This window comes from Abramis brama (assembly GCF_963993115.1).
Source record: "Abramis brama genome assembly, chromosome: 10".
Taxonomy (NCBI): Eukaryota; Metazoa; Chordata; class Actinopteri; order Cypriniformes; family Leuciscidae; genus Abramis; species Abramis brama.
The window spans coordinates 522795-547683 of NC_139972.1; the positions used below are offsets into that span (position 1 = coordinate 522795).

General features: G+C 40.5%; 1 protein-coding gene across 2 annotated transcripts; it reads right to left on the reverse strand.

The window, feature by feature from the left end:
• chrd (chordin) lies at positions 1–24889 on the reverse strand. 2 transcript variants are annotated; one of them, XM_084127288.1, is made up of 21 exons: positions 24585–24889; positions 22903–23006; positions 20785–20911; positions 20466–20597; positions 19997–20114; positions 19795–19882; positions 17258–17399; positions 16938–17072; positions 16332–16414; positions 15969–16116; positions 14261–14367; positions 13433–13730; positions 10460–10701; positions 8272–8343; positions 7515–7712; positions 5434–5527; positions 4672–4728; positions 4464–4567; positions 3326–3583; positions 1619–1712; positions 1–764 (listed from the first exon to the last, which is right to left on the reverse strand). In XM_084127288.1, the coding sequence occupies exons 1-21, from the start codon at positions 24712–24714 to the stop codon at positions 700–702; spliced, it is 2796 nt and encodes a 931-aa protein (XP_083983414.1). In that variant the 5' UTR covers positions 24715–24889; the 3' UTR covers positions 1–699. The 2 variants fall into 2 exon arrangements, with proteins under 2 accessions (XP_083983414.1, XP_083983413.1); XM_084127287.1 differs by having other exon boundaries at positions 8230–8343.

The following is a 24889-nucleotide window of genomic DNA, read 5'->3' on the forward strand; positions in this document are numbered from 1 at the left end:
ATGACAACATAAATTTTAAAACTTTATTGTTTATTCATCCTTAATAAATATGCAATACAAAATGCAATAATATTCATAATAACCATCAAAATACTGAAAGAAAATAGCCATAAAATATTATATACCAGCAAACAGACTTACAACATCAGGTGCAGCGGAACATAAGTGGGCGGGGCTTATGTTGATGAGCATTATAAACCACGCCCCCATGGCAAGCCCCTCCCACAGGGCGAATCTCCAATCAGATGCATCACAACAGTCCTGCTGATTGGCTGGGATTTGAGTCACATGTGCATTATGAAAGATTGCAATGTGCATTTTGTTGAGAAGCGTATTTTTTACGTTGTGCTCACATGCACACATTTAGAGGTATGATGATGATGATGATGATGTGTACAATCTTAGTACGAGTGTCTGATGTTTTGCACCAAGACAAATACGCAAACGAAATGAAAACAAACTTTCCCGTGAGAAAATCAGTCAACGGGAAACAACTGCAGCAGCCGAGATTCATTCTCCTTCTGTTTTTGACTCTTCAGAACCACTTTCTCTCAAACTTCCTTCTTACATTCTGTGTGTCCTGGAGCTCTTCCTCTGGTTGGTGCGCTGGTGTGTTTGTGCAGTGCTCAGGCGTCCCGTTGTGCGGGTTTGAGACGGCCTGATCTCAGAACAGGAGGATGGTGAGCGTTGAGGAAAGTGTCAGTGTCTCCAGTTTTTCTTTTTCTCCACCATCTTTGCCATTTCTTCTTTTTCCATAAAGTCCTCTGTAAAACAAAGAGGTATTGTTCAGGATTTAGTTTATGTCGACCCTCACTTTTGACCAAAAATGTTCAAATGTGTTATTTTTTTATTTTTTCATCATCGGAATGATACGAAACTGCACTTGCTGTGTGAACACATAAAAAATCATGGACATGATATGAACAGGTTAAATGGTCCTGATACAATATTCACAGTTGTGTTTCTCGCGGTCAGAAATGACGCATTGGAAATGAATGAGAGAGTTTCCTCTAGTGGAAGCGTTTGGTACTGCAGCCGAACATCATCTCACTGAAAGATCATTTATCAGATATCAACCTCACATTTGAAACACAACTTGTTTAGATTTATGGCTTTGATTTTCTCACAGTTTTAGAGTAAAATGTGTTTTTGAAAATATTTATTTCATATGAAAATTGAAAATAGTATTTTTGCACATTTTTTCATAACACTAAATGTAAAATTCTGTAACTTTTTTTAAGTTTTTTTTTTTTTTTAACTTTTCTAACTTCAGCAATAATCTGCCAAGTGTCGTCTTTGAAGAGATCAAACTTCAGTCTGTCGCTCTAAAGCGTTCAAGATTTACCAGTTTAAGCTGGAAATGTAATTTTCAGGTCTATGCTCAAAAAGTGAATAAATGGATTATAAACACAGCGAAAATATAATGTAGTTTCTTAAAATCCCCTAAAAATACAAAATATTAAATAAAAAACATTATTGAACTAAAAAATAGTACATTCATTTCATAAAAAAAAAAAAAAAGTAAAATCTGACATTTTTGCGAAGCGCACCAGAGGGTTAAAGTGTTCAGGGTTCAGTTTACGTCTTTAAAGTGTTTATGATCAGAGCTTAAGCTTACCTATGCATTCGGGACAGCACGTTCCCTCTCGGCGGATGTGGTTCCTGCAGCTCAACAGCGGACACTGCTTCCGCTGGCACTTCGTCACGCCGTGCTGGAACGACCAGAGACGTTAGTCATGCTGTTAACTCACATCTCTACATGCTCTGGAATATTACACGGTGGAATACAAAAGGTAATTGTGACTTTTTTTATCTATTGATTCTGACTTTTCTCACAATTTTTGAGTTTATATCTCGCAATTTCAACATTTTTATTGAAATTCTAAGTTTATTTCTCAATTCTGAGATTATATCTCGCAATTTCTACTTTTTTGTTGGAATTCTGAGTTTATATCTCAATTTTGAGTTTATTTCTCGCAATTTCTACTTTTTTCTCTGAATTCTAAGTTTATATCACGCAATTGCGACTTTTTTTTGGAATTCTAAGTTTATTTCTCAATTCTGAGTTAATATCTCGCAATTTCTACTTTTTTGTTGGAATTCTAAGTTTATTTCTCAATTCTGAGTTTATTTCTCGCAATTTCTACTTTTTTCTCTGAATTCTGAGTTTATATCACGTAATTGCGACTTTTTTGTTGGAATTCTAAGTTTATTTCTCAATTCTGAGTTTATTTCTCGCAATTTCTACTTTTTTCTCTGAATTCTGAGTTTATATCTCGCAATTGCGACTTTTTTGTTGGAATTCTAAGTTTATTTCTCAATTCTGAGTTTATTTCTCGCAATTTCTACTTTTTTCTCTGAATTCTGAGTTTATATCTCGCAATTGCGACTTTTTTGTTGGAATTCTAAGTTTATTTCTCAATTCTGAGTTTATTTCTCGCAATTTCTACTTTTTTCTCTGAATTCTGAGTTTATATCACGCAATTTCTACTTTTTTGTTGGAATTCTAAGTTTATTTCTCAATTCTGAGTTTATATCTTGCAATTATGAGTTTCTCTGAGTTCTGAGTTTATATCTCACAATTTCTACTTTTTTGTTGGAATTCTAAGTTTATTTCTCAATTCTGAGTTTATATCTCGCAATTTCTACTTTTTTGTTGGAATTCTAAGTTTATTTCTCAATTTTGAGTTTATTTCTCGCAATTTCTACTTTTTTCTCTGAATTCTAAGTTTATATCTCGCAATTTCTACTTTTTTTGGAATTCTAAGTTTATTTCTCAATTCTGAGTTAATATCTCGCAATTTCTACTTTTTTGTTGGAATTCTAAGTTTATTTCTCAATTCTGAGTTTATTTCTCGCAATTTCTACTTTTTTCTCTGAATTCTGAGTTTATATCACGCAATTGCGACTTTTTTGTTGGAATTCTAAGTTTATTTCTCAATTCTGAGTTAATATCTCGCAATTGCGACTTTTTTTTGGAATTCTAAGTTTATTTCTCAATTCTGAGTTTATTTCTCGCAATTTCTACTTTTTTCTCTGAATTCTGAGTTTATATCACGCAATTTCTACTTTTTTGTTGGAATTCTAAGTTTATTTCTCAATTCTGAGTTTATTTCTCGCAATTTCTACTTTTTTCTCTGAGTTCTGAGTTTATATCACGCAATTTCTACTTTTTTGTTGGAATTCTAAGTTTATTTCTCAATTCTGAGTTTATATCTTGCAATTATGAGTTTCTCTTGAGTTCTGAGTTTATATCTCGCAATTTCTACTTTTTTCTCAGAATTCTAAGTTTATAAAATAAAGCAATAAAGCGCAGAAGACTCACGTCACACCAGCAGGTGATGCACTTCATCTCGCCCACCAGCGGGACGCTCGGGTGCCAGTGTTCGCTGTTCTGGTAGTAGTTTTTGCCGAACTTGCAATGGCGCGTTCCGTCGGCCTGCATCATCTCCTCGTCCTCCAGAGGGGGCGTGTCTTCGGCAGGACACGCCTTGCAGCAGTCTGAAGGGTTGGCTCTGATTGGTCGACTGCAGGTTAGGGGCGGGCACGTCACCTTCTCGCAGTGCACTTCTCCTGTGGAGCCCTGTGACGCACCAGACAATCACGGTAACCGTTAATACATTGCTTTTTTCAACTGCTTACACACATTTTCAAAACTTTGCCTCTTTTTTTTTAAACTTTACACACAAATCCAAAAATTGCACACAAAATGCAAAATGCCTCACATTTCTTGCAAAATGAAGCACTGCTTTCAAAATATCACAAACACATCTCGAAAGCAAACATTTGTCTTACGTTGCAAACACTTTTGCCATGATATTATATTTCTGGATATATCATATACACACAGTTATTCAAAACCTAAAGCTCTTCTTTCACACACATTTCTGATCAAGACTGAAAGTATTTGGCAGAGATGTTGAAAAATTCACGGTAAACACGAAAGCAAGATTGAAACCAAACTATAAATTTTGTTACTGTAAGCATTTGTAGTTGTGAATACAGTATTACACAGTCCGAACAACCTATAACTCGACCTTTGACCTTTATTCTAAAGCCATGATTGGCTGGTAAAGAGTGTTTGCACATGTGAGGAGTGTGTGTGTGTGTGTGAGGCTCTGATGAATTACTGTGGTGTTTTGATAAGTTGTGTTTGAAAAAGAAAATCAAGATTCTTCCTGTTAGATTGTTGTGTGTTACGTAGAGAAGTGTGTGTTATGGTTTGCAAAAAGTGTTTTATGAAATTGAAAACTCGAAGGCCGAGATTTAGTGCTTGGTTTTGCAGATGCAGTGTGTGTGTCTGGTGTTTGACTGTCAGGTTTCAGAAATTGTGTAACAAGTAAGGACTTTGTGTGTAAGCACAGTTGAAAAAAACTGTAATGTCTGAGTCCACATTTGGTATTTTTGTTCATAACTACATCATAAAGTACTCGTGTCGTGAGTTGTAGTGTGTGTTAAATCACCTTGCAGGTGCACACGGCACACTTGATGTACCCGAACGGTGGGACGAACGGATGCCATGTTGTTCCCGGTGCGTGCATCTTCTGATCGCCTTCGAAATAACAGCCTGAAAGGAGAAATAAACATCTTACTATACACTTCCAACCAGATGCGTATTTAAAATAATAGTTGCAATATTACATTATATGTATTGATTTAATATAAACTCACCTTCTGGATCTTCCTCTATTTTTTCTACAACAGTCGTCTCTTTGGTCTCCTTCTTTTCTGTTGACAGAAATCAAAAACAGTGTTAAAACACAAACTTTATAGCACACATTAAACATTCAAAATGTAGTGTTCATCAGAGGGGTCCAAGACCCCAGGACGTTTGTCACACTTGAACCACGAATACACAAAACAATAATAATTATGGATACGAGGAGTTTTGTGGATGAAATTTTAAAACAGTAACAAATCCTTCCCTCATGGGTCAATTTGACCCCCTTAGGAATGAATGAATGCGAGGAATCCTTCAGTTCACATAGAAAAACCTAAAAATGCTCAAAATTCAAACTAAAAATGCTAAAACTTTGCCAAAAAATTACTTCTGACTTTAGGACCCAGCGGAACAGCTCATTTGCTCCATATAGAGCTATAAGGCCATCTAGAGTCATGAAATATCATGATATATTATTATTTTTCCACAAGAGGTCAGCAAAGACATTTTGAGCTAAATTAAAAGGTTTAGGCATGAAATTGTGAGTTATTTAGAATTCAAGTTGAATGAATGTGAGGAATGTCCTTAAATTATTATTTATTGATCAAATCTAGTAATTTAAAGGTAAACAAAATAAAAAAATAACAAAAAAATGCATTCAAAATGAAATAAAATAAGGACAAAAATTAAAAATGAAGTATATTTTTAGGGCTTGGGGTCATTTTGACCCGCGAGGGAAGGGTGAGTGTTAACAGCGCTGTCTCGTTACTCACCGTCACACACCGGACAGCACTGGTCTTCAGGCTGGAGAGTGTGAGGACACGAGAGCGCAGGACAGATCACCGGGTCACAGATCACCGTCTTCTTCTGCAGAGATTAAACACATCACACACACATAATGAGCGACGGTCACTGGTGAACAAACTAAATATGCTGAGTTTACTTGCAGCCAGACTACTTCAGTATACCCACACCGCCGTGTGTTGAGGCGGTGTGTGTTACGGCTGAGGCTGTGTGTGTTACGGCTGAGGCGGTGTGTTACGGCTGAGGCGGTGTGTGTTACGCCTGAGGCGGTGTGTTACGGCTGAGGCGGTGTGTGTTACGGCTGAGGAGGTGTGTGTTACGGCTGAGGCTGTGTGTGTTACGGCTGAGGCTGTGTGTGTTACGGCTGAGGCTGTGTGTGTTACGGCTGAGGCGGTGTGTGTTACGGCTGAGGCGGTGTGTGTTACGGCTGAGGCGGTGTGTGTTACGGCTGAGGTGGTGTGTGTTACGGCTGAGGCTGTGTGTGTTACGGCTGAGGCTGTGTGTGTTACGGCTGAGGCTGTGTGTGTTACGGCTGAGGCGGTGTGTGTTACGGCTGAGGCGGTGTGTTACGGCTGAGGCTGTGTGTGTTACGGCTGAGGCGGTGTGTGTTACGGCTGAGGCTGTGTGTGTTACGGCTGAGGCGGTGTGTGTTACGGCTGAGGCGGTGTGTGTTACGGCTGAGGCGGTGTGTGTTACGGCTGAGGCGGTGTGTGTTACGGCTGAGGCGGTGTGTGTTACGGCTGAGGCTGTGTGTGTTACGGCTGAGGCGGTGTGTGTTACGGCTGAGGCTGAGGCGGTGTGTGTTACGGCTGAGGCTGTGTGTGTTACGGCTGAGGCGGTGTGTTACGGCTGAGGCGGTGTGTGTTACGCCTGAGGCGGTGTGTTACGGCTGAGGCTGTGTGTGTTACGGCTGAGGCGGTGTGTGTTACGGCTGAGGCGGTGTGTGTTACGGCTGAGGCGGTGTGTGTTACGGCTGAGGCGGTGTGTGTTACGGCTGAGGCGGTGTGTGTTATGGCTGAGGCGGTGTGTGGCTGAGGCTGTGTGTGTTACGGCTGAGGCGGTGTGTGTTACGGCTGAGGAGGTGTGTGTTACGGCTGAGGCGGTGTGTGTTACGGCTGAGGCGGTGTGTGTTACGGCTGAGGAGGTGTGTGTTACGGCTGAGGCGGTGTGTGTTACGGCTGAGGCGGTGTGTGTTACGGCTGAGGCGGTGTGTGTTACGGCTGAGGCTGTGTGTGTTACGGCTGAGGCGGTGTGTGTTACGGCTGAGGCTGAGGCGGTGTGTGTTACGGCTGAGGAGGTGTGTTACGGCTGAGGCTGTGTGTGTTACGGCTGAGGCGGTGTGTGTTACGGCTGAGGCGGTGTGTGTTATGGCTGAGGCGGTGTGTGGCTGAGGCTGTGTGTGTTACGGCTGAGGCGGTGTGTGTTACGGCTGAGGAGGTGTGTGTTACGGCTGAGGCGGTGTGTGTTACGGCTGAGGCGGTGTGTGTTACGGCTGAGGAGGTGTGTGTTACGGCTGAGGCGGTGTGTGTTACGGCTGAGGCGGTGTGTGTTACGGCTGAGGCGGTGTGTGTTACGGCTGAGGCTGTGTGTGTTACGGCTGAGGCGGTGTGTGTTACGGCTGAGGCTGAGGCGGTGTGTGTTACGGCTGAGGAGGTGTGTTACGGCTGAGGCTGTGTGTGTTACGGCTGAGGCGGTGTGTGTTACGGCTGAGGCGGTGTGTTACGGCTGAGGCGGTGTGTTACGGCTGAGGCGGTGTGTGTTACGGCTGAGGCTGTGTTGAAGCAGGTGTTGTACTGCGGTGTGTGTGTGTGTACCTGGCAGGAGCAGCTGTACTGCGGGGTGTGTGTGTGTGTGTGTGTGTGTGTGTACCTGGCAGGAGCAGCTGAAGCAGGTGTTGTACTGCGGTGTGTGTGTGTGTGTGTGTACCTGGCAGGAGCAGCTGAAGCAGGTGTTGTACTGCGGGGTGTGTGTGTGTGTGTGTGTACCTGGCAGGAGCAGCTGAAGCAGGTGTTGTACTGCGGGGTGTGTGTGTGTGTGTGTGTGTGTGTACCTGGCAGGAGCAGCTGAAGCAGGTGTTGTACTGCGGGGTCCACTGAGACCCGTGTGCGTGATGTTCCCCCTCGAAGAAGCATGTGTGCGGGTCCTTCTTCAGCTCCGCCGGGTCGCGCACGAACACCAGCTCGTGGAACTCGTCCTCCTCCACCACCTCCCCCCGAGAGCCCGACTCGCAGCTGTTGGGGACCTGGATCTGGACAACACAGAGGAGAGTCAACCAAGGGTTGTGTACTTTACTGAAACTAACACCTTCTGTTACTTCAGATAAAGGAAAATACACAACTAAAACTTAACAGTATAAATATATATTTATTAAATAAATGAAATTAAATCAATATTTGTGTGTGTGTGTGTGAAAGAGAGAGTGTGTGTGTGTGTGTGTGAGTGTGTAAGAGTGAGAGTGTGTTTGTGAGTGTGTTTGCGAGTCAGTCAGTGTGTGTGTGTGTTTGTGAGAGAGAGTGTGTGTGTGTTTGTGAGAGAGAGTGTGTGTGTGTGTGTAAGAGTGAGAGTGTGTGTGTGAGAGTGTTTGCGAGTCAATCAGTGTGTGTGTGTGAGTGTGTTTGCGAGTCAGTCAGTGTGTGTGTGTGTTTGTGAGAGAGAGTGTGTGTGTGTGTGTGTTTGTGAGAGAGAGTGTGTGTGTGTGTGTAAGAGTGAGAGTGTGTGTGTGAGAGTGTTTGCGAGTCAATCAGTGTGTGTGTGTGTGTACTCACCCGTCCTCGTATTTCTCCTCTTGGATTCATTTTGGTGCTGACCTGAATATAAGCCATGCCTTCGTCCAGATGCCTCAACAACTCGACACTGATATCCTTCAACACACCCTGAGCCTAGAAGACAGAGACACTTCAAGCTTTGTGCAAACGAGACGGACAATCTTTACGTAAAACAGAATTAAACTGGTTTCAGCTCATTTGAGAAAACACCAGCTTTGTTTTATAAACAATCCCTTTAAAGTATCCAATAAACAACAGCATGATTGTGCTTCTGGCCAAAGAAAAACGTTTTGTTGTGCTGCAATCACGCAGTTTACATTATAAATCAATTCTGGAATTAAATGCTTGAGGTCAGGAATCGGATACTTATAAAATACATTTTTCGATTCCTCTAACCGATTCCTTTGTGAGCATTTCAATATGACTTTAAACCATTGAAGTCCGAGAGACTCTGTTTTCTGTGTTCATGTGTATCAGTATATTGGATCCGTGCAGCTCTTAAAGTGACAGCAGCCTAATATTCCCGCTCTATAATAACACTAATATTCCCGCTCTATAATAACACTAATATTCCCGCTCTATAATAACACTAATATTCCCGCTCTATAATAACACTAATATTCCCGCTCTATAATAACACTAATATTCCTCTCTATAATAACACTAATATTCCTGCCGTCTCTATAATAACACTAATATTCCCGCTCTATAATAACACTAATATTCCTGCCGTCTCTATAATAACACTAATATTCCTCTCTATAATAACGCTAATATTCCTGCCGTCTCTATAATAACACTAATATTCCCGCTCTATAATAACACTAATATTCCCGCTCTATAATAACACTAATATTCCCGCTCTATAATAACACTAATATTCCCGCTCTATAATAACACTAATATTCCCGCTCTATAATAACACTAATATTCCTGCCGTCTCTATAATAACACTAATATTCCTCTCTATAATAACACTAATATTCCTGCCGTCTCTATAATAACACTAATATTCCCGCTCTATAATAACACTAATATTCCCGCTCTATAATAACACTAATATTCCTGCCGTCTCTATAATAACACTAATATTCCCGCTCTATAATAACACTAATATTCCTGCCGTCTCTATAATAACGCTAATATTCCCGCTCTATAATAACACTAATATTCCCGCTCTATAATAACACTAATATTCCTGCCGTCTCTATAATAACACTAATATTCCTGCCGTCTCTATAATAACGCTAATATTCCCGCTCTATAATAACACTAATATTCCCGCTCTATAATAACACTAATATTCCCGCTCTATAATAACACTAATATTCCTGCCGTCTCTATAATAACACTAATATTCCTGCCGTCTCTATAATAACACTAATATTCCTGCCGTCTCTATAATAACACTAATATTCCCGCTCTATAATAACACTAATATTCCCGCTCTATAATAACACTAATATTCCTGCCGTCTCTATAATAACACTAATATTCCTGCTCTATAATAACACTAATATTCCCGCTCTATAATAACAGTAATATTCCCGCTCTATAATAACACTAATATTCCTGCCGTCTCTATAATAACACTAATATTCCTGCCGTCTCTATAATAACACTAATATTCCCGCTCTATAATAACACTAATATTCCCGCTCTATAATAACACTAATATTCCCGATCTATAATAACACTAATATTCCTGCCGTCTCTATAATAACACTAATATTCCCGCTCTATAATAACACTAATATTCCCGCTCTATAATAACACTAATATTCCTGCCGTCTCTATAATAACACTAATATTCCCGCTCTATAATAACACTAATATTCCCGATCTATAATAACACTAATATTCCTGCCGTCTCTATAATAACACTAATATTCCCGCTCTATAATAACACTAATATTCCTGCTCTATAATAACACTAATCAAACAACAGAAGACTGAGAAAATTCACTCGTTCTTCACTGAACACAAGCAAATGTTCCTTATGTAAGAGTTCTTCAGCCTGATGATTTCTGTTCATGATATTCAGATACAATTACATGTTTTGCAATAAGACTAAATATGAATGATATCTAAGTTTTTATTTTTACCTTATTGGAATAGAAATTAGGAATCGATAAGCAGAATCGAAATCGGAACCGGAATTGTTAAAATTCAAACGATACCTAACACCCTAATTATAACCATGCTGAATTGTGTCTCTTGATTGGTTTACCTGTTGGCCGTAGAAGCCCGTCAGAAGTCTCTTGTGATTGGTGGAGGAGTCGTCCATCTCGCCGATCTCAGCCAGTCCGTGCAGGTGAGCGTTGATGGAGGCGTCTTCGCTCCTGCTGAGGCCGTTGACCACGATCTCGTAGTGTAGATGACACTGTTGGTCCACCGAGACCCAGGCGTGACCCGCGGCGCCTGTACGCACCGGAGGAGACACGAACTGACCCGCCAGAGGAACCGGCAGCTCTGCAGATCAAGACAACATTCATTAATAATCAAATCAGTATCACATTCTAAAACATCTTTGGTTATTCTTTCTACCCAACTCCTGGGTTGAGCCTTTTGGGTCATTTTTTCAGTGTTTGGGTAGATTTCTTATGTTACCCAGATCCTGGGTCAGACGTAACAACCCAGTGTTTGGGTAGTGTTCTTGTGTTACCCAGATCCTGGGTCAGACGTAACAACCCAGTGTTTGGGTAGTGTTCTTGTGTTACCCAGATCCTGGGTCAGACGTAACAACCCAGTGTTTGGGTAGTGTTCTTGTGTTACCCAGATCCTGGGTCAGATGTAACAACCCAGTGTTTGGGTCGTGTTCTTGTGTTACCCAGATCCTGGGTCAGATGTAACAACCCAGTGTTCGGGTAGTGTTCTTGTGTTACCCAGCTCCTGGGTCAGACGTAACAACCCAGTGTTCGGGTAGTGTTCTTGTGTTACCCAGATCCTGGGTCAGACGTAACAACCCAGTGTTCGGGTAGTGTTCTTGTGTTACCCAGATCCTGGGTCAGACGTAACAACCCAGTGTTTGGATAGTGTTCTTGTGTTACCCAGATCCTGGGTCAGACGTAACAACCCAGTGTTTGGGTAGTGTTCTTGTGTTACCCAGATCCTGGGTCAGACGTAACAACCCAGTGTTTGGGTAGTGTTCTTGTGTTACCCAGATCCTGGGTCAGACGTAACAACCCAGTGTTTGGGTAGTGTTCTTGTGTTACCCAGCTCCTGGGTCAGACGTAACAACCCAGTGTTCGGGTAGTGTTCTTGTGTTACCCAGATCCTGGGTCAGACGTAACAACCCAGTGTTTGGGTCGTGTTCTTGTGTTACCCAGATCCTGGGTCAGACGTAACAACCCAGTGTTCGGGTAGTGTTCTTGTGTTACCCAGATCCTGGGTCAGACGTAACAACCCAGTGTTTGGGTGGTGTTCTTGTGTTACCCAGATCCTGGGTCAGACGTAACAACCCAGTGTTCGGGTAGTGTTCTTGTGTTACCCAGATCCTGGGTCAGACGTAACAACCCAGTGTTTGGGTCGTGTTCTTGTGTTACCCAGATCCTGGGTCAGACGTAACAACCCAGTGTTCGGGTAGTGTTCTTGTGTTACCCAGCTCCTGGGTCAGACGTAACAACCCAGTGTTCGGGTAGTGTTCTTGTGTTACCCAGATCCTGGGTCAGACGTAACAACCCAGTGTTTGGGTCGTGTTCTTGTGTTACCCAGATCCTGGGTCAGACGTAACAACCCAGTGTTCGGGTAGTGTTCTTGTGTTACCCAGATCCTGGGTCAGACGTAACAACCCAGTGTTTGGGTAGTGTTCTTGTGTTACCCAGCTCCTGGGTCAGACGTAACAACCCAGTGTTTGGGTAGTGTTCTTGTGTTACCCAGCTCCTGGGTCAGACGTAACAACCCAGTGTTTGGGTGGTGTTCTTGTGTTACCCAGATCCTGGGTCAGATGTAACAACCCAGTGTTTGGGTAGTGTTCTTGTGTTACCCAGATCCTGGGTCAGACGTAACAACCCAGTGTTTGGGTAGTGTTCTTGTGTTACCCAGATCCTGGGTCAGATGTAACAACCCAGTGTTCGGGTAGTGTTCTTGTGTTACCCAGCTCCTGGGTCAGACGTAACAACCCAGTGTTCGGGTAGTGTTCTTGTGTTACCCAGATCCTGGGTCAGACGTAACAACCCAGTGTTTGGGTCGTGTTCTTGTGTTACCCAGATCCTGGGTCAGACGTAACAACCCAGTGTTCGGGTAGTGTTCTTGTGTTACCCAGATCCTGGGTCAGACGTAACAACCCAGTGTTTGGGTGTTGTTCTTGTGTTACCCAGCTCCTGGGTCAGACGTAACAACCCAGTGTTCGGGTGTTGTTCTTGTGTTACCCAGCTCCTGGGTCAGACGTAACAACCCAGTGTTTGGGTGTTGTTCTTGTGTTACCCAGATCCTGGGTCAGACGTAACAACCCAGGTGTTGAGTTATTAATCGCTGGCTTTTTGTGACCTCTTCAGGAGAGAGCAGTGCAGCTCCGTCAAATTGGTCTTCGGTAAAATACAGGTTTGTGAAACGCCTGATGCCTTGCATAACATTTTATGATTTTATTCAAATATATACAGAATATAATTACATATGATGTTAAAATATGTTCTCAGAACTGTCCACTGATTGTTTATGGACAGGTTATGGAGTCAGTCATATTTCAGCTGCGAGTGAAACGCAGGACGGCGTCTGGAGTTATAAGTTCCTCCGCCGAACACAAGCTCACGAGATCCAGTGCGTTACAGTGGAGACGGCACAACAGAGACTGGGCCATTACACTCCAATTACTTCTAAATGTTTACTTCTAATATTTGTTAAACGAGCTTAAATGTTGGCAATATGTATTAAAAAATATATAAAATATACTATACTGTAAAATATGATTTAAAATAAAGGAATGATCATGCAAGCCAGTGGTTGTTTCGACTCTTTTAAAAAAGTTTAGAGTATTTCAGTTAATCTGTAGACATATTGTGTATGAAGTAAAATAAAATAAAGCTAGTATTATAGCAAAAATGAATCAACTATACTGGGTTAAATCAACCCATTATGCTGGTTGTTTTCAACCCATTGTTTTTTAGACTGTATATTTACCCAGCCCTTGGGTTGAAAACAATCCAAATTGAGTTGTTTTTAACCCAGTGTCAGACATTAGCGTTCTATCTTCAGCGCTTCTTACCGTTGCGTCGCGCGTCGAGTCCGTTGTACGGTAGCATGCGTATCTGTCCGCGCAGCTCGCTCTCCTGCTGCTGTGCCGTGGCGATGTTGATGAACAGCTCGTTCTGCAGGAGCATGTGAATGTGTCTGGCCTCCACACGGCTGAGGCTCCCCGCCGCCCTGCCGTCCCCACCGTGCTCACCCACACCCGCGCTGAAGTCCGCCGTGATGTCGTACAGAACGCTGCGTTTACTGCGCCGCCGCGGCTTCATCTCCACCGTCACGCCGACCACCGCGCTGGTCAGACCCGCCACCAGAACCTGCCGAGAACACACAGACCGGGGCTTCAAATTAACACACAACAAATGCGGGTACAAATCAACTGTGGCGGGTAGCGCTGTCTAATCACTAGCCGGTTTGGCGGGTTACTTATTAGTCTCGGCTAAAGGAAATAATCCATTATTTATTGGCTTTAATATATCGGCCAAATTTTCTTATCAGGCCGATGACGATAATATAAAAAACATGAACATTTATTGGTCGATACCGATATGGTGGCCGATAAATCGTGCATCCCTAATATATACATATACAGGGTTTGAAATTAACACCCGCCAAATGCATATATATATATATGCTGTGACATAGTTAATCTGGTTCATTTCTTTATTTTTGTTTGGCTAGAAGACGTTCTGAATGGCCGGTAACTTAAAAACTAAGTAGCCAAGTTGGCCGGTGAGTGAAAAAGTAAATTTTTCGCCGGTCGATCGACTGACTGACGGAAGTGATCGTGATGGAACAGAACGCGTCGTTACCTGGTAGTCACTCACACACACACACACACACACACCTGGTAGTCGAGCGAGCCGTTGGGGTGGAGCGTGAAGACGGCCGATCCCACGCCGCCGGTTTTCCCGGGAGTCAGAGCGGATCCGCCGGACATCACGCTTTGAAGAGCTGAAACAGGAACATCTCATGAAATAAATCTGATGATGTGACAGAAAAAACTCATGACTCATCAACAATGACCGAATTTCTTATTTTTATATCAATTAAATTAATGAACTATATTTTAGTTCGATAATGTTTTTTTGTTACAATAAAGTTGTAGTTGTAGTATAATAAAATTACAGTAGCAGAACTTGAAACCTTGACTAGCATTATGTGAACCTATGAAGAAATAAATGACTTTCATCAGCCTGTCGGTGAGAGAACACTAAAGTGAACGGCGAGTTTTGCATGCGAGAAAACAATTAAACCCACATGAACTCACGAAGGGTCAAAGGTCACAGAGTGACGTGAGGTTAAGAGAGGCGACTGTGATGTAGAGTAAACAGAGTCTGAATTCCTCACGCATAACGTCACGCTGTTAATGCAGCAGCTGGAGTCGCACAGCAGAGTGTGTGTGTGTGTGTGTGTAACGACGCGTAACTGATCCTACAGCGACTCTGGCCTCTCTGGACATCGCTGTGCATTCCTGACCTCTTCGCAATCACAATCATAATTATGAACTATGAAATCTGAGAAATAGCCAAGATGATTTAAGCATGACACAAAGATGAAATATGAGCTGGGATAAAAACAGCAGAGACTGGTGTAAATCCTGTGAGATGTGTGTGTGTGTGTGTGTGTGTGTGTGTGTGTGTGTGTGTTTTACTGCACGATTAACCCTTCAACCTCATTCACTACCCTAGTGTTCCTCAGTCTATTCATTATACACAATATGACAAGAAAAAATCTGTTTTCTAATTATTTTGGTTTTTTTGTAGAAAGTGGCCCTTCACAACAAGGTTCATTAGTTAACATTAATTAGTGTATTAACTAACATGAGCTAACAATGAGCAATACATTAGTTGCTGTATTAGTTAATCTTTGTTCATGTTAGTTTACAGTGCATTAACTAATGTTAACAAATACAACCTTTGATAAAAATAATGTATTAGTAAATGCTGAAATTAACTAAGATTAATAAATGCTGTAGAAGTATTGTTCATTCTTAGTTCATGTTAACTAATGTTAATTAATGAACCTTACTGTATAGTGTGACCTAGTCGCTAGTGACCCGAGGAATGTAATAGTGTAAATATATTTTTTCTGCAACAATTGAATCTCTGATGATCAATAAGTTGAGCTTTATTCCTCTGATACACGATGATGTCGTGATATGAAACAGAAGAATATGATGATGATGATGATGATGATGATGATGATGAAGCTGTGTCGATCAATATACTGGTTTTGAAGACGATGAAAATTAAATGAATATGTATGGAAGCTTGTTTCCACCACAGAATAAAACATTTTAAAAGATAATTGCAACTTTTTATCTCACAATTGCGAGAAATAAAGTCAGAATTGCGAGAAATAAAGTCAGAATAGGAAAAAATCGTCAATTTTGAGATAAAGTGTTGCAATTACCTTAATTATTTTTTAATCTGTGCCATAAATATGAGCAGAATATGAATGTACGGGGGAAATGAGTTTTGATGATGGGAGAAACTCCTGCATTTAAACTGTTTATGTATTAATGAGGTAAGTTGCTGATTGGCTGCACTCACTGTCACATGATCTCTTCCCAGAAATGTATCCGGAGATCTGACGGGGGTTTTGACCTTCCGTTTCCACGGCGATCTGGAGCTGCCCGCGGGATAACCAGAAGAGTTCCCGACTGTTCAGATCCGCTAGGACTTCAGCCAGGTCAGAGTCCTACACACACACACACACACACACACACCAGAAAACATGCACACGTTTCCTTAACATTCATCGCTGAACTTGATGTTGTCAAAGGTGAATGATGTTTTCTTTTCATTCTAATTAACTGAATATAAAAGCATTGGAAATAAATGGCTTGTTCTCCTTTAGATCAGTGAATGCATGTGTGTGTGTGTGTGTGTGTGTGTGTGTGTGTTTTCACTCACGTCTGTAGAGATGTTTGCTCGTATTTCTCTCAGCACATGTTGTCGGTACAGCAGTTTCACTCTCACCGGCATCTGTGCAGAGGCTGAAACAATATGAAATACAGTTTTTATTAAATAATATTTATTTAATTAATTTTTTATTTTTATTTATTTTTTATATATTTTTTTTATTATATTTTTTAAATTTACTTTATTTTATTTTATGCTTTATTTAAAGATTTTTGTTTTATTATTTGTTATTTTATTTGAATTATTTTGTGGTATTATATTTTATTATTTTATCTTTAATTATTTTTAATTATTTTTTGTTTTATTTATTTATTTATTATTTATTATTTTTGTTTTATTTTATTTTATTATTATTTTTATTTTGTTTTGTTTCTTTTTATTTTATTTTTATTATATTTTATGCTTTATTTTAATGAACTATTTTTTGTTTTATTATTATTATTATTATTTTTTTTTTTTTTTAAATCTAATTTAATTATTTTTTCATTTATTTTGATTATTTTATTTTATGCTTTATTAATATTTTTTTGTTTTATTGTTTTATATTTATTTTGTTATTTTATTTTATTTTATTATTTTCTCTACGAGTGTACTTACAGCTCCCGTGAGAAACGAGTCCCTGCTGAATCAGGATGAAATGCAGATTGTTCTCGGTGTCACTGAGCGTCAACATGGCGATTCCGCCCATCCCAGAATGCACCTCTTCAGACGTCAGGATCGCACTGAACGTTTCTGTCACACAAACCGAACGTAAATGAACGTAAGCATCCAAAAACACATCAGAAAGGTCGTGTCTGAATCTAAACATCACACACACACACAGGTAAACATCACACACACACACAGTTAAACATCACACACACACACACACAGTTAAACATCACACACACACACACAGTTAAACATCACACACACACCTGCAAACAGTGCTCTGTGTTTGATGATTTTTCCCTGTAGCTCTTCCTTCTTGTTGTCAGCGGTTGTCATGGAAACACGCAGTTGCTCCGCCTCCAGCTGTCGAATCTGAGACTTCGGGAGATTCTTCCAAACTCCACAGATCTGCACATCACACACACACACACACACACAGTTAAACATCAGTCAAGATGATCACGTTTTTATGATCACTCGGCTAATGAAGGCGACTCGACTAATGAAGGCGACTCGACTAATGAAGGCGACTCGACTAATGACTCGACTAATGAAGGCGACTCGACTAATGACTCGGCTAATGAAGGCGACTCGACTAATGAAGGCGACTCGACTAATGACTCGACTAATGAAGGTGACTCGACTCGACTAACGAAGGTGACTTGACTAATGAAGGTGACTCGACTAATGAAGGTGACTCAACTAATGACTCGACTAATGAAGGTGACTCAACTAATGAAGGTGACTCAACTAATGAAGGCGACTCGACTAATGAAGGCGACACGACTAATGACTCGACTAATGAAGGTGACTCGACTAATGACTCGACTAATGAAGGTGACTCGACTCAACTAATGAAGGTGACTCGACTCGACTAATGAAGGTGACTTGACTAATGAAGGTGACTCGACTAATGAAGGTGACTCGACTAATGACTCGACTAATGAAGGTGACTCGACTCAACTAATGAAGGTGACTCGACTCGACTAATGAAGGTGACTTGACTAATGAAGGTGACTCGACTAATGAAGGTGACTCGACTAATGAAGGTGACTCGACTAATGACTCGACTAATGAAGGTGACTCGACTCGGCTAATGAAGGCGACTCGACTAATGACTCGACTAATGAAGGCGACTCGACTAATGACTCGACTAATGAAGGTGACTCGACTCAACTAATGAAGGTGACTCGACTCGACTAATGAAGGTGACTTGACTAATGAAGGTGACTCGACTAATGAAGGCGACTCGACTAATGACTCGACTAATGAAGGTGACTTGACTAATGAAGGTGACTCGACTCGACTAATGAAGGTGACTCGACTAATGAAGGTGACTCGACTAATGACTCGACTAATGAAGGTGACTCGACTAATGACTCGACTAATGAAGGTGACTCGACTCGGCTAATGAAGGCGACTCGACTAATGACTCGACTAATGAAGGCGACTCGACTAATGAAGGTGACTCGACTCGGCTAATGAAGGCGACTCGACTAATGACTCGACTAATGAAGGCGACTCGACTAATGACTCGACTAATGAAGGTGACTCGACTCAACTAATGAAGGTGACTCGACTCGACTAATGAAGGTGACTTGACTAATGAAGGTGACTCGACTAATGACTCGACTAATGAAGGCGACTCGACTAATGACTCGACTAATGAAGGTGACTTGACTAATGAAGGTGACTCGACTCGACTAATGAAGGTGACTCGACTAATGACTCGACTAATGAAGGTGACTCGACTAATGACTCGACTAATGAAGGTGACTTGACTAATGAAGGTGACTCGACTTGACTAATGAAGGTGACTCGACTAATGACTCGACTAATGAAGGCGACTCGACTAATGAAGGTGACTCGACTAATGACTCGACTAATGAAGGCGACTCGACTAATGACTTGACTAATGAAGGTGACTCGACTAATCGACTAATGACTCGACTAATGAAGGCGACTCGACTAATGACTCGACTAATGAAGGTGACTCGACTAATGAAGGTGACTCAACTAATGACTCGACTAATGAAGGCGACTCGACTAATGACTCGACTAATGAAGGCGACTCGACTAATGACTCGACTAATGAAGGCGACTCGACTAATGACTCGACTAATGAAGGTGACTCGACTAATGACTCAACTAATGAAGGCGACTCGACTAATGACTCGACTAATGAAGGCGACTCGACTAATGACTCGACTAATGAAGGTGACTTGACTAATGAAGGTGACTCGATGACTCAACTAATGAGGGTGACTCGACTAATGAAGGTGACTCGACTAATGACTCGACTAATGAGGGTGACTCGACTAATGAGGGTGACTCGACTAATGACTCGACTAATGAAGGTGACTTGACTAATGACTCAACTAATGAAGGTGACTCGACTAATGACTCGACTAATGAAGGTGACTCAACTAATGAAGGTGACTCGACTAATGAAGGTGAATCGACTAATGACTCGACTAATGAAGGTGACTCGACTAATGACTCGACTAATGAAGGTGACTCAACTAATGAAGGTGACTCGACTAATGACTCAACTAATGAAGGTGACTCAACTAATGAAGATGACTCGACTAATGAAGGTGACTCAACTAATGAAGGTGACTCGACTAATGAAGGTGAATCGACTAATGACTCGACTAATGAAGGTGACTCGACTAATGACTCGACTAATGAAGGTGACTCAACTAATGAAGGTGACTCGACTAATGACTCAACTAATGAAGGTGACTCAACTAATGAAGGTGACTCAACTAATGACTCAACTAATGAAGGTGACTCGACTCACCATGTCCGTGTCGGCCCTCGGGACCCTGAACTCAAATGCAGTGTTTCCGTCGGAGTCCAGGAAGGTGATTCCACTCGGCCTGTTGATCCTGAGACACACACACACACAGTGAGCGAGGGTGGGCAAGACACACACACACACACACACAGAGAGAGCGAGGGCGGGCGAGAGACACACACATGGGCTGTGGTGTGTGTTTTACCTCTGGAAGGTGATGGAGAAGGTCAGGCTGGTGCGAGAGAGAGTGAATCGAGCCCGAGCGACTCCACTGGAACTGGGCAACCAAGAGTCCGACACACCCGTCAGCAGAGACACGAAATCTGAAGAATAAAACAAAATCACTCAAATAAAGCAGAAAATAAAAAATAACAAAATAAAATAAAGTAAATTTTAAAATAATAATAATAAAAATAAAGTAGATAAAAAATAAAAATAAAGTAAGTTTCTGAATAAAAATAAAATAAATAATAATAGTAAAAAAATAAATAAAGCAAAAAATGAAAAATTAAGTACATAAAAATAAAATAAAGTAAATGTCAGAATAAAATATAAATAAATAAATAAATAAAGCACAACAATTTAAATAAAAATAAAGTAGATAAAAAATAAATCAAATAAAAAAAATTGTGATTTAAAAAAAAAAGATTTTATCTTGTTGTGTGGAGTCTCACCGGTCGCGCTGTCTCGATGACTGTTCTCTTCAGAGCTGACGTAGGATCTGTCGTTGTACGACTTGTGCAGGTCGTCGTCTTTCTCCTGGAAGAACTCGAACAAAGACTCCGCCTCCTTCCTCGATGTGTCGCCTGTAACCATGGAAACCAAAGCGCATGATGTCACCAACGTACAACAACAGAGTCAATGTTCCAGAGCGGCATCCATAAACATGAGGAGCTCGAGACCGTCCACACACACGCTCAAGCTTTCCATCATTTCTTTACACACCAGCGCAGTTTCCATTTGTCCACAGAAAAACACACACTCCTTTTATACCTTTGGGACATGTTTTGCAGCAGTGTCCTGGAGTGAGCACCGGATCGTCACAGGTCGGTTCGGGACAATCCTGCTTCATATTCCTGCAGCTCACCTTCCCAAACACCTTCCCTCTCCGACTCCTCTGCTGCTCAGAGAGTGTGTGTGTGTGAGAGAGAGAGAGAGAGAGAGAGAGAGAGAGAGAGAGAGAAGAATCAACACACAAGCTGTTAATACAGAGACTGTTTCAGAGCTGCTTCGGACAGTTATAAACAGGAAAGCAACAGTGTTGCAGAATTCAGCAGTTCAATTTCAGCGGTAACAAAACAAAACACTTGCATTTGCGTTCCCCTTTAAGTTACGAAATCGTTATTTCTGAGTGTTCTCTGAACATTCAAACGTTTTAAATGTTTCTTGGTTATGTGAACATTAAAGGAACATACTATATGAACTAGGGAACATTATGGGAACGTTACTTTTGAATGTTCTCTGAACGTTACTTTTGAATATTCTTTGAACGTTACTTTAGAATGTTCTCTGAATGTTACTTTTGAATGTTATCTCAACGTTTTTTATGTTCTCTGAACGTTACTTTTGAATGTTCTCTGAACGTTACTTTTGAATGTTCTCTGAACGTTACTTTTGAATGTTCTCTGAACGTTACTTTTGAATATTCTTTGAACGTTACTTTAGAATGTTCTCTGAACGTTACTTTTGAATGTTCTCTGAACGTTACTTTAGAATGTTCTCTGAACGTTACTTTTGAATGTTCTCTGAACGTTACTTTTGAATGTTCTCTGAACGTTACTTTTGAATGTTCTCTGAACGTTACTTTTGAATGTTCTCTGAACGTTACTTTTGAATATTCTTTGAACGTTACTTTAGAATGTTCTCTGAACGTTACTTTAGAATGTTCTCTGAACGTTACTTTTGAATATTCTTTGAACGTTACTTTAGAATGTTCTCTGAATGTTACTTTTGAATGTTATCTCAATGTTTTTTATGTTCTCTGAACGTTACTTTTGAATGTTCTCTGAACGTTACTTTTGAATGTTCTCTGAATGTTACTTTAGAATGTTCTCTGAACGTTACTTTTGAATGTTCTCTGAACGTTACTTTTGAATGTTCTCTGAACGTTACTTTTGAATATTCTTTGAACGTTACTTTAGAATGTTCTCTGAACGTTACTTTAGAATGTTCTCTGAACGTTACTTTTGAATATTCTTTGAACGTTACTTTAGAATGTTCTCTGAATGTTACTTTTGAATGTTATCTCAATGTTTTTTATGTTCTCTGAACGTTACTTTTGAATGTTCTCTGAACGTTACTTTTGAATGTTCTCTGAATGTTACTTTAGAATGTTCTCTGAACGTTACTTTTGAATGTTCTCTGAACGTTACTTTTGAATGTTCTCTGAACGTTACTTTTGAATGTTCTCTGAACGTTACTTTTGAATATTCTTTGAACGTTACTTTTGAATGTTCTCTGAACGTTACTTTAGAATGTTCTCTGAACGTTACTTTTGAATATTCTTTGAACATTACTTTTGAATGTTCTCTGAACGTTACTTTTGAATGTTCTCTGAACGTTACTTTAGAATGTTCTCTGAACGTTACTTTTGAATGTTCTCTGAACGTTCCTTTAGAATGTTCTCTGAACGTTACTTTTGAATGTTCTCTGAACGTTACTTTTGAATGTTCTCTGAACGTTCCTTTAGAATGTTCTCTGAACGTTACTTTTGAATGTTCTCTGAACGTTACTTTTGAATGTTCTCTGATCGTTCTGAAACAAGTAGAAACATTTAAAAAATGTTAGACGAAAATCCAACTGAAACACTTTAGAATAAAACGACCTATGAATGATGTATAAATAATATTTTTGTTCTAATGTTTTGAGAACATTATTAAAGACCAGATAACTTTGAACGAACATTCTATTATCGTTACTGGAAGAACGTTTGTTCATAACTTTGAAAGAACTTCCGCAGAAAGTTAGCCGTAAAGCAGCTCTACAAAAGTCAATAGTGTCATTATTCAGTTCAATGTCGATTCGATTCTGTTCAGTGACAATGGTGCAAAGTTCCTCAGTTCCACATGGAAACGCAGTGTGTGTGTGTGTGTGTGTGTGTGTGATGCTCACCGGTTCACAGTGACACATGACGCAGTGCATCACACCGAAGGGTTCTCCGAGGTCTGGATGCCACGTGTCTTCCAGGGAATAAAAGCGGCCACCGAAGGAGCAACCTGATGAGACAATAAACAAGAGCAGCGTGAGTCCGTGTGTGTGTGTGTGTGTGTGTGTGTGTGTGGGAGAGCATCGGGAATGTGTACAAATCAGCTTCAAACGGCCGTTTTTGAGCCAAACCTTCAAAAACACCAGCTAAAACGAGCAGTGAACACGATTTCTTTCCTTCCCAACCAAATCAACGCTGGAAACCAAAACATCTCCTCGGCTTTGTTTTGAAGAGAGAATGAGAGATTGGAGTAAATTTGGTGTTTAATGCATCTGGAATGAGGGCCGTTTACAGAGCCAGACTATTAAACAATTTATTGTTAAGCTAAACACTTTCAAGGACACACACGTAAACTGTCCTGTGCTCTACAGAGATAAATGAAGTCTCTGGAAAGTGATAGTGTTTATGTGGCTCTAGTGGAGAGTATTCGAGTGTTTGGGGCTCGAGGTTCTTTAAAACACCAGATGCATTGATGGCTTTCAATAGAGAATAAAGTTATTTGTGGAGGCTTTTGTTCTCAAAACGTTCTTTATACATCGTTCACGGAATGTTTTTCCTGAAATGTTTCAGTTGGATGTTCTAAACTTTTTACTTTTGAATGTTCTCTGAAACATTCCAATAATGTTTGCAAAAGGGAATGTTCCTTTAACAGTCGCATCACAAGACATTTTCTGCGATTCAATCCAACATTTCAAAATCAAAAGAACATTTTCCTCATTATAACCGGAATGAAAGATTCTTAAATGGTTTCACTGCTGGTTTAGTCCTTTAAGAAAGCATCAATGTACTTAAAGATGTGAAGAGCCACAGTGAAACATCGAACACTTAAACATAAAGCACGTCCAGAACCTGTACAGCCAATAATGGAGAATCTCTATATCTTAAACATAAAGGTTCTTTACAGGTATTGATGGATCCACCATATACTTGCAGCCAGACTACTTCAGTGTACTTCAAGTGTGTTAATGATTAGTTAACTTGAAGTGTGCTAAACTCATTTTGTACTAAGTATATTTTAGTTATAATTAAATTGTAGTAAAGCATAACTGTAAGTGTATTTTTGTGAGCTAAATTGGACCAACTTCAAGTATATGCCTGTGTCGGGACTAGTTACATGCTTGATTAGTGATATTAAAGTGTACTTTATTTGTGTTATAAGTACAAATTCATTACGAGTGTCTTCGAAACATACAAGCAATAAACCATAAGTGTATTATATTTGAGTGAAAAGTATATGCTCAGTACACTTTAAAAAAAGAAACAGAATTTTAAGAAAATATACAAGTACAATTAATTTAAAATGTTTTAAACGTTGCATTGTACAGGTAAAGGCATGATGCTAATATAATATATTAAAAGATAGTAAAACATTTTGTTAGTATATTTGCAATGTACTATTGAAAAAGGGAATATATTTTAAATACAATAAAGTATATCTTTTTCTTTCTTTTTTTTTCACAAGAACTTTTAACATCCAAAGCGTCTTAATATTAATGCATGCTCTTCTGTGGCTTCTCTTTCTGAAAGCTTAATGTGTAAGAGTGTTAAAGCTGTCGTTTGGAGAGTGTGTGTTTGCAGGTTCTCTTACCGGACAAGCCTTTAGATATGACGGGCTCGCGCTCGGGCTGGATCGGTAACGCGGGCGTCTTCAGGCGCGAGCTCTGAACCGAAGACATGCATGCGCATCCCAGAATCCACAGCACGCGCAGCAACTCCATCCCTCGGGATTCACCGAACTGTTCCTTCTCTTCACCAAAACACAAGTCAACACTGTTATAGGCCTGTGTTAAAAACTCTTATTCAATAATAACGGTCCGTTAATGCGCGTCCTCGTCCTCCTCAGACTGAGCTCGGGTGTGCTCACGGTGTCGCGAGCTGTGTGTGTGTGTGTGT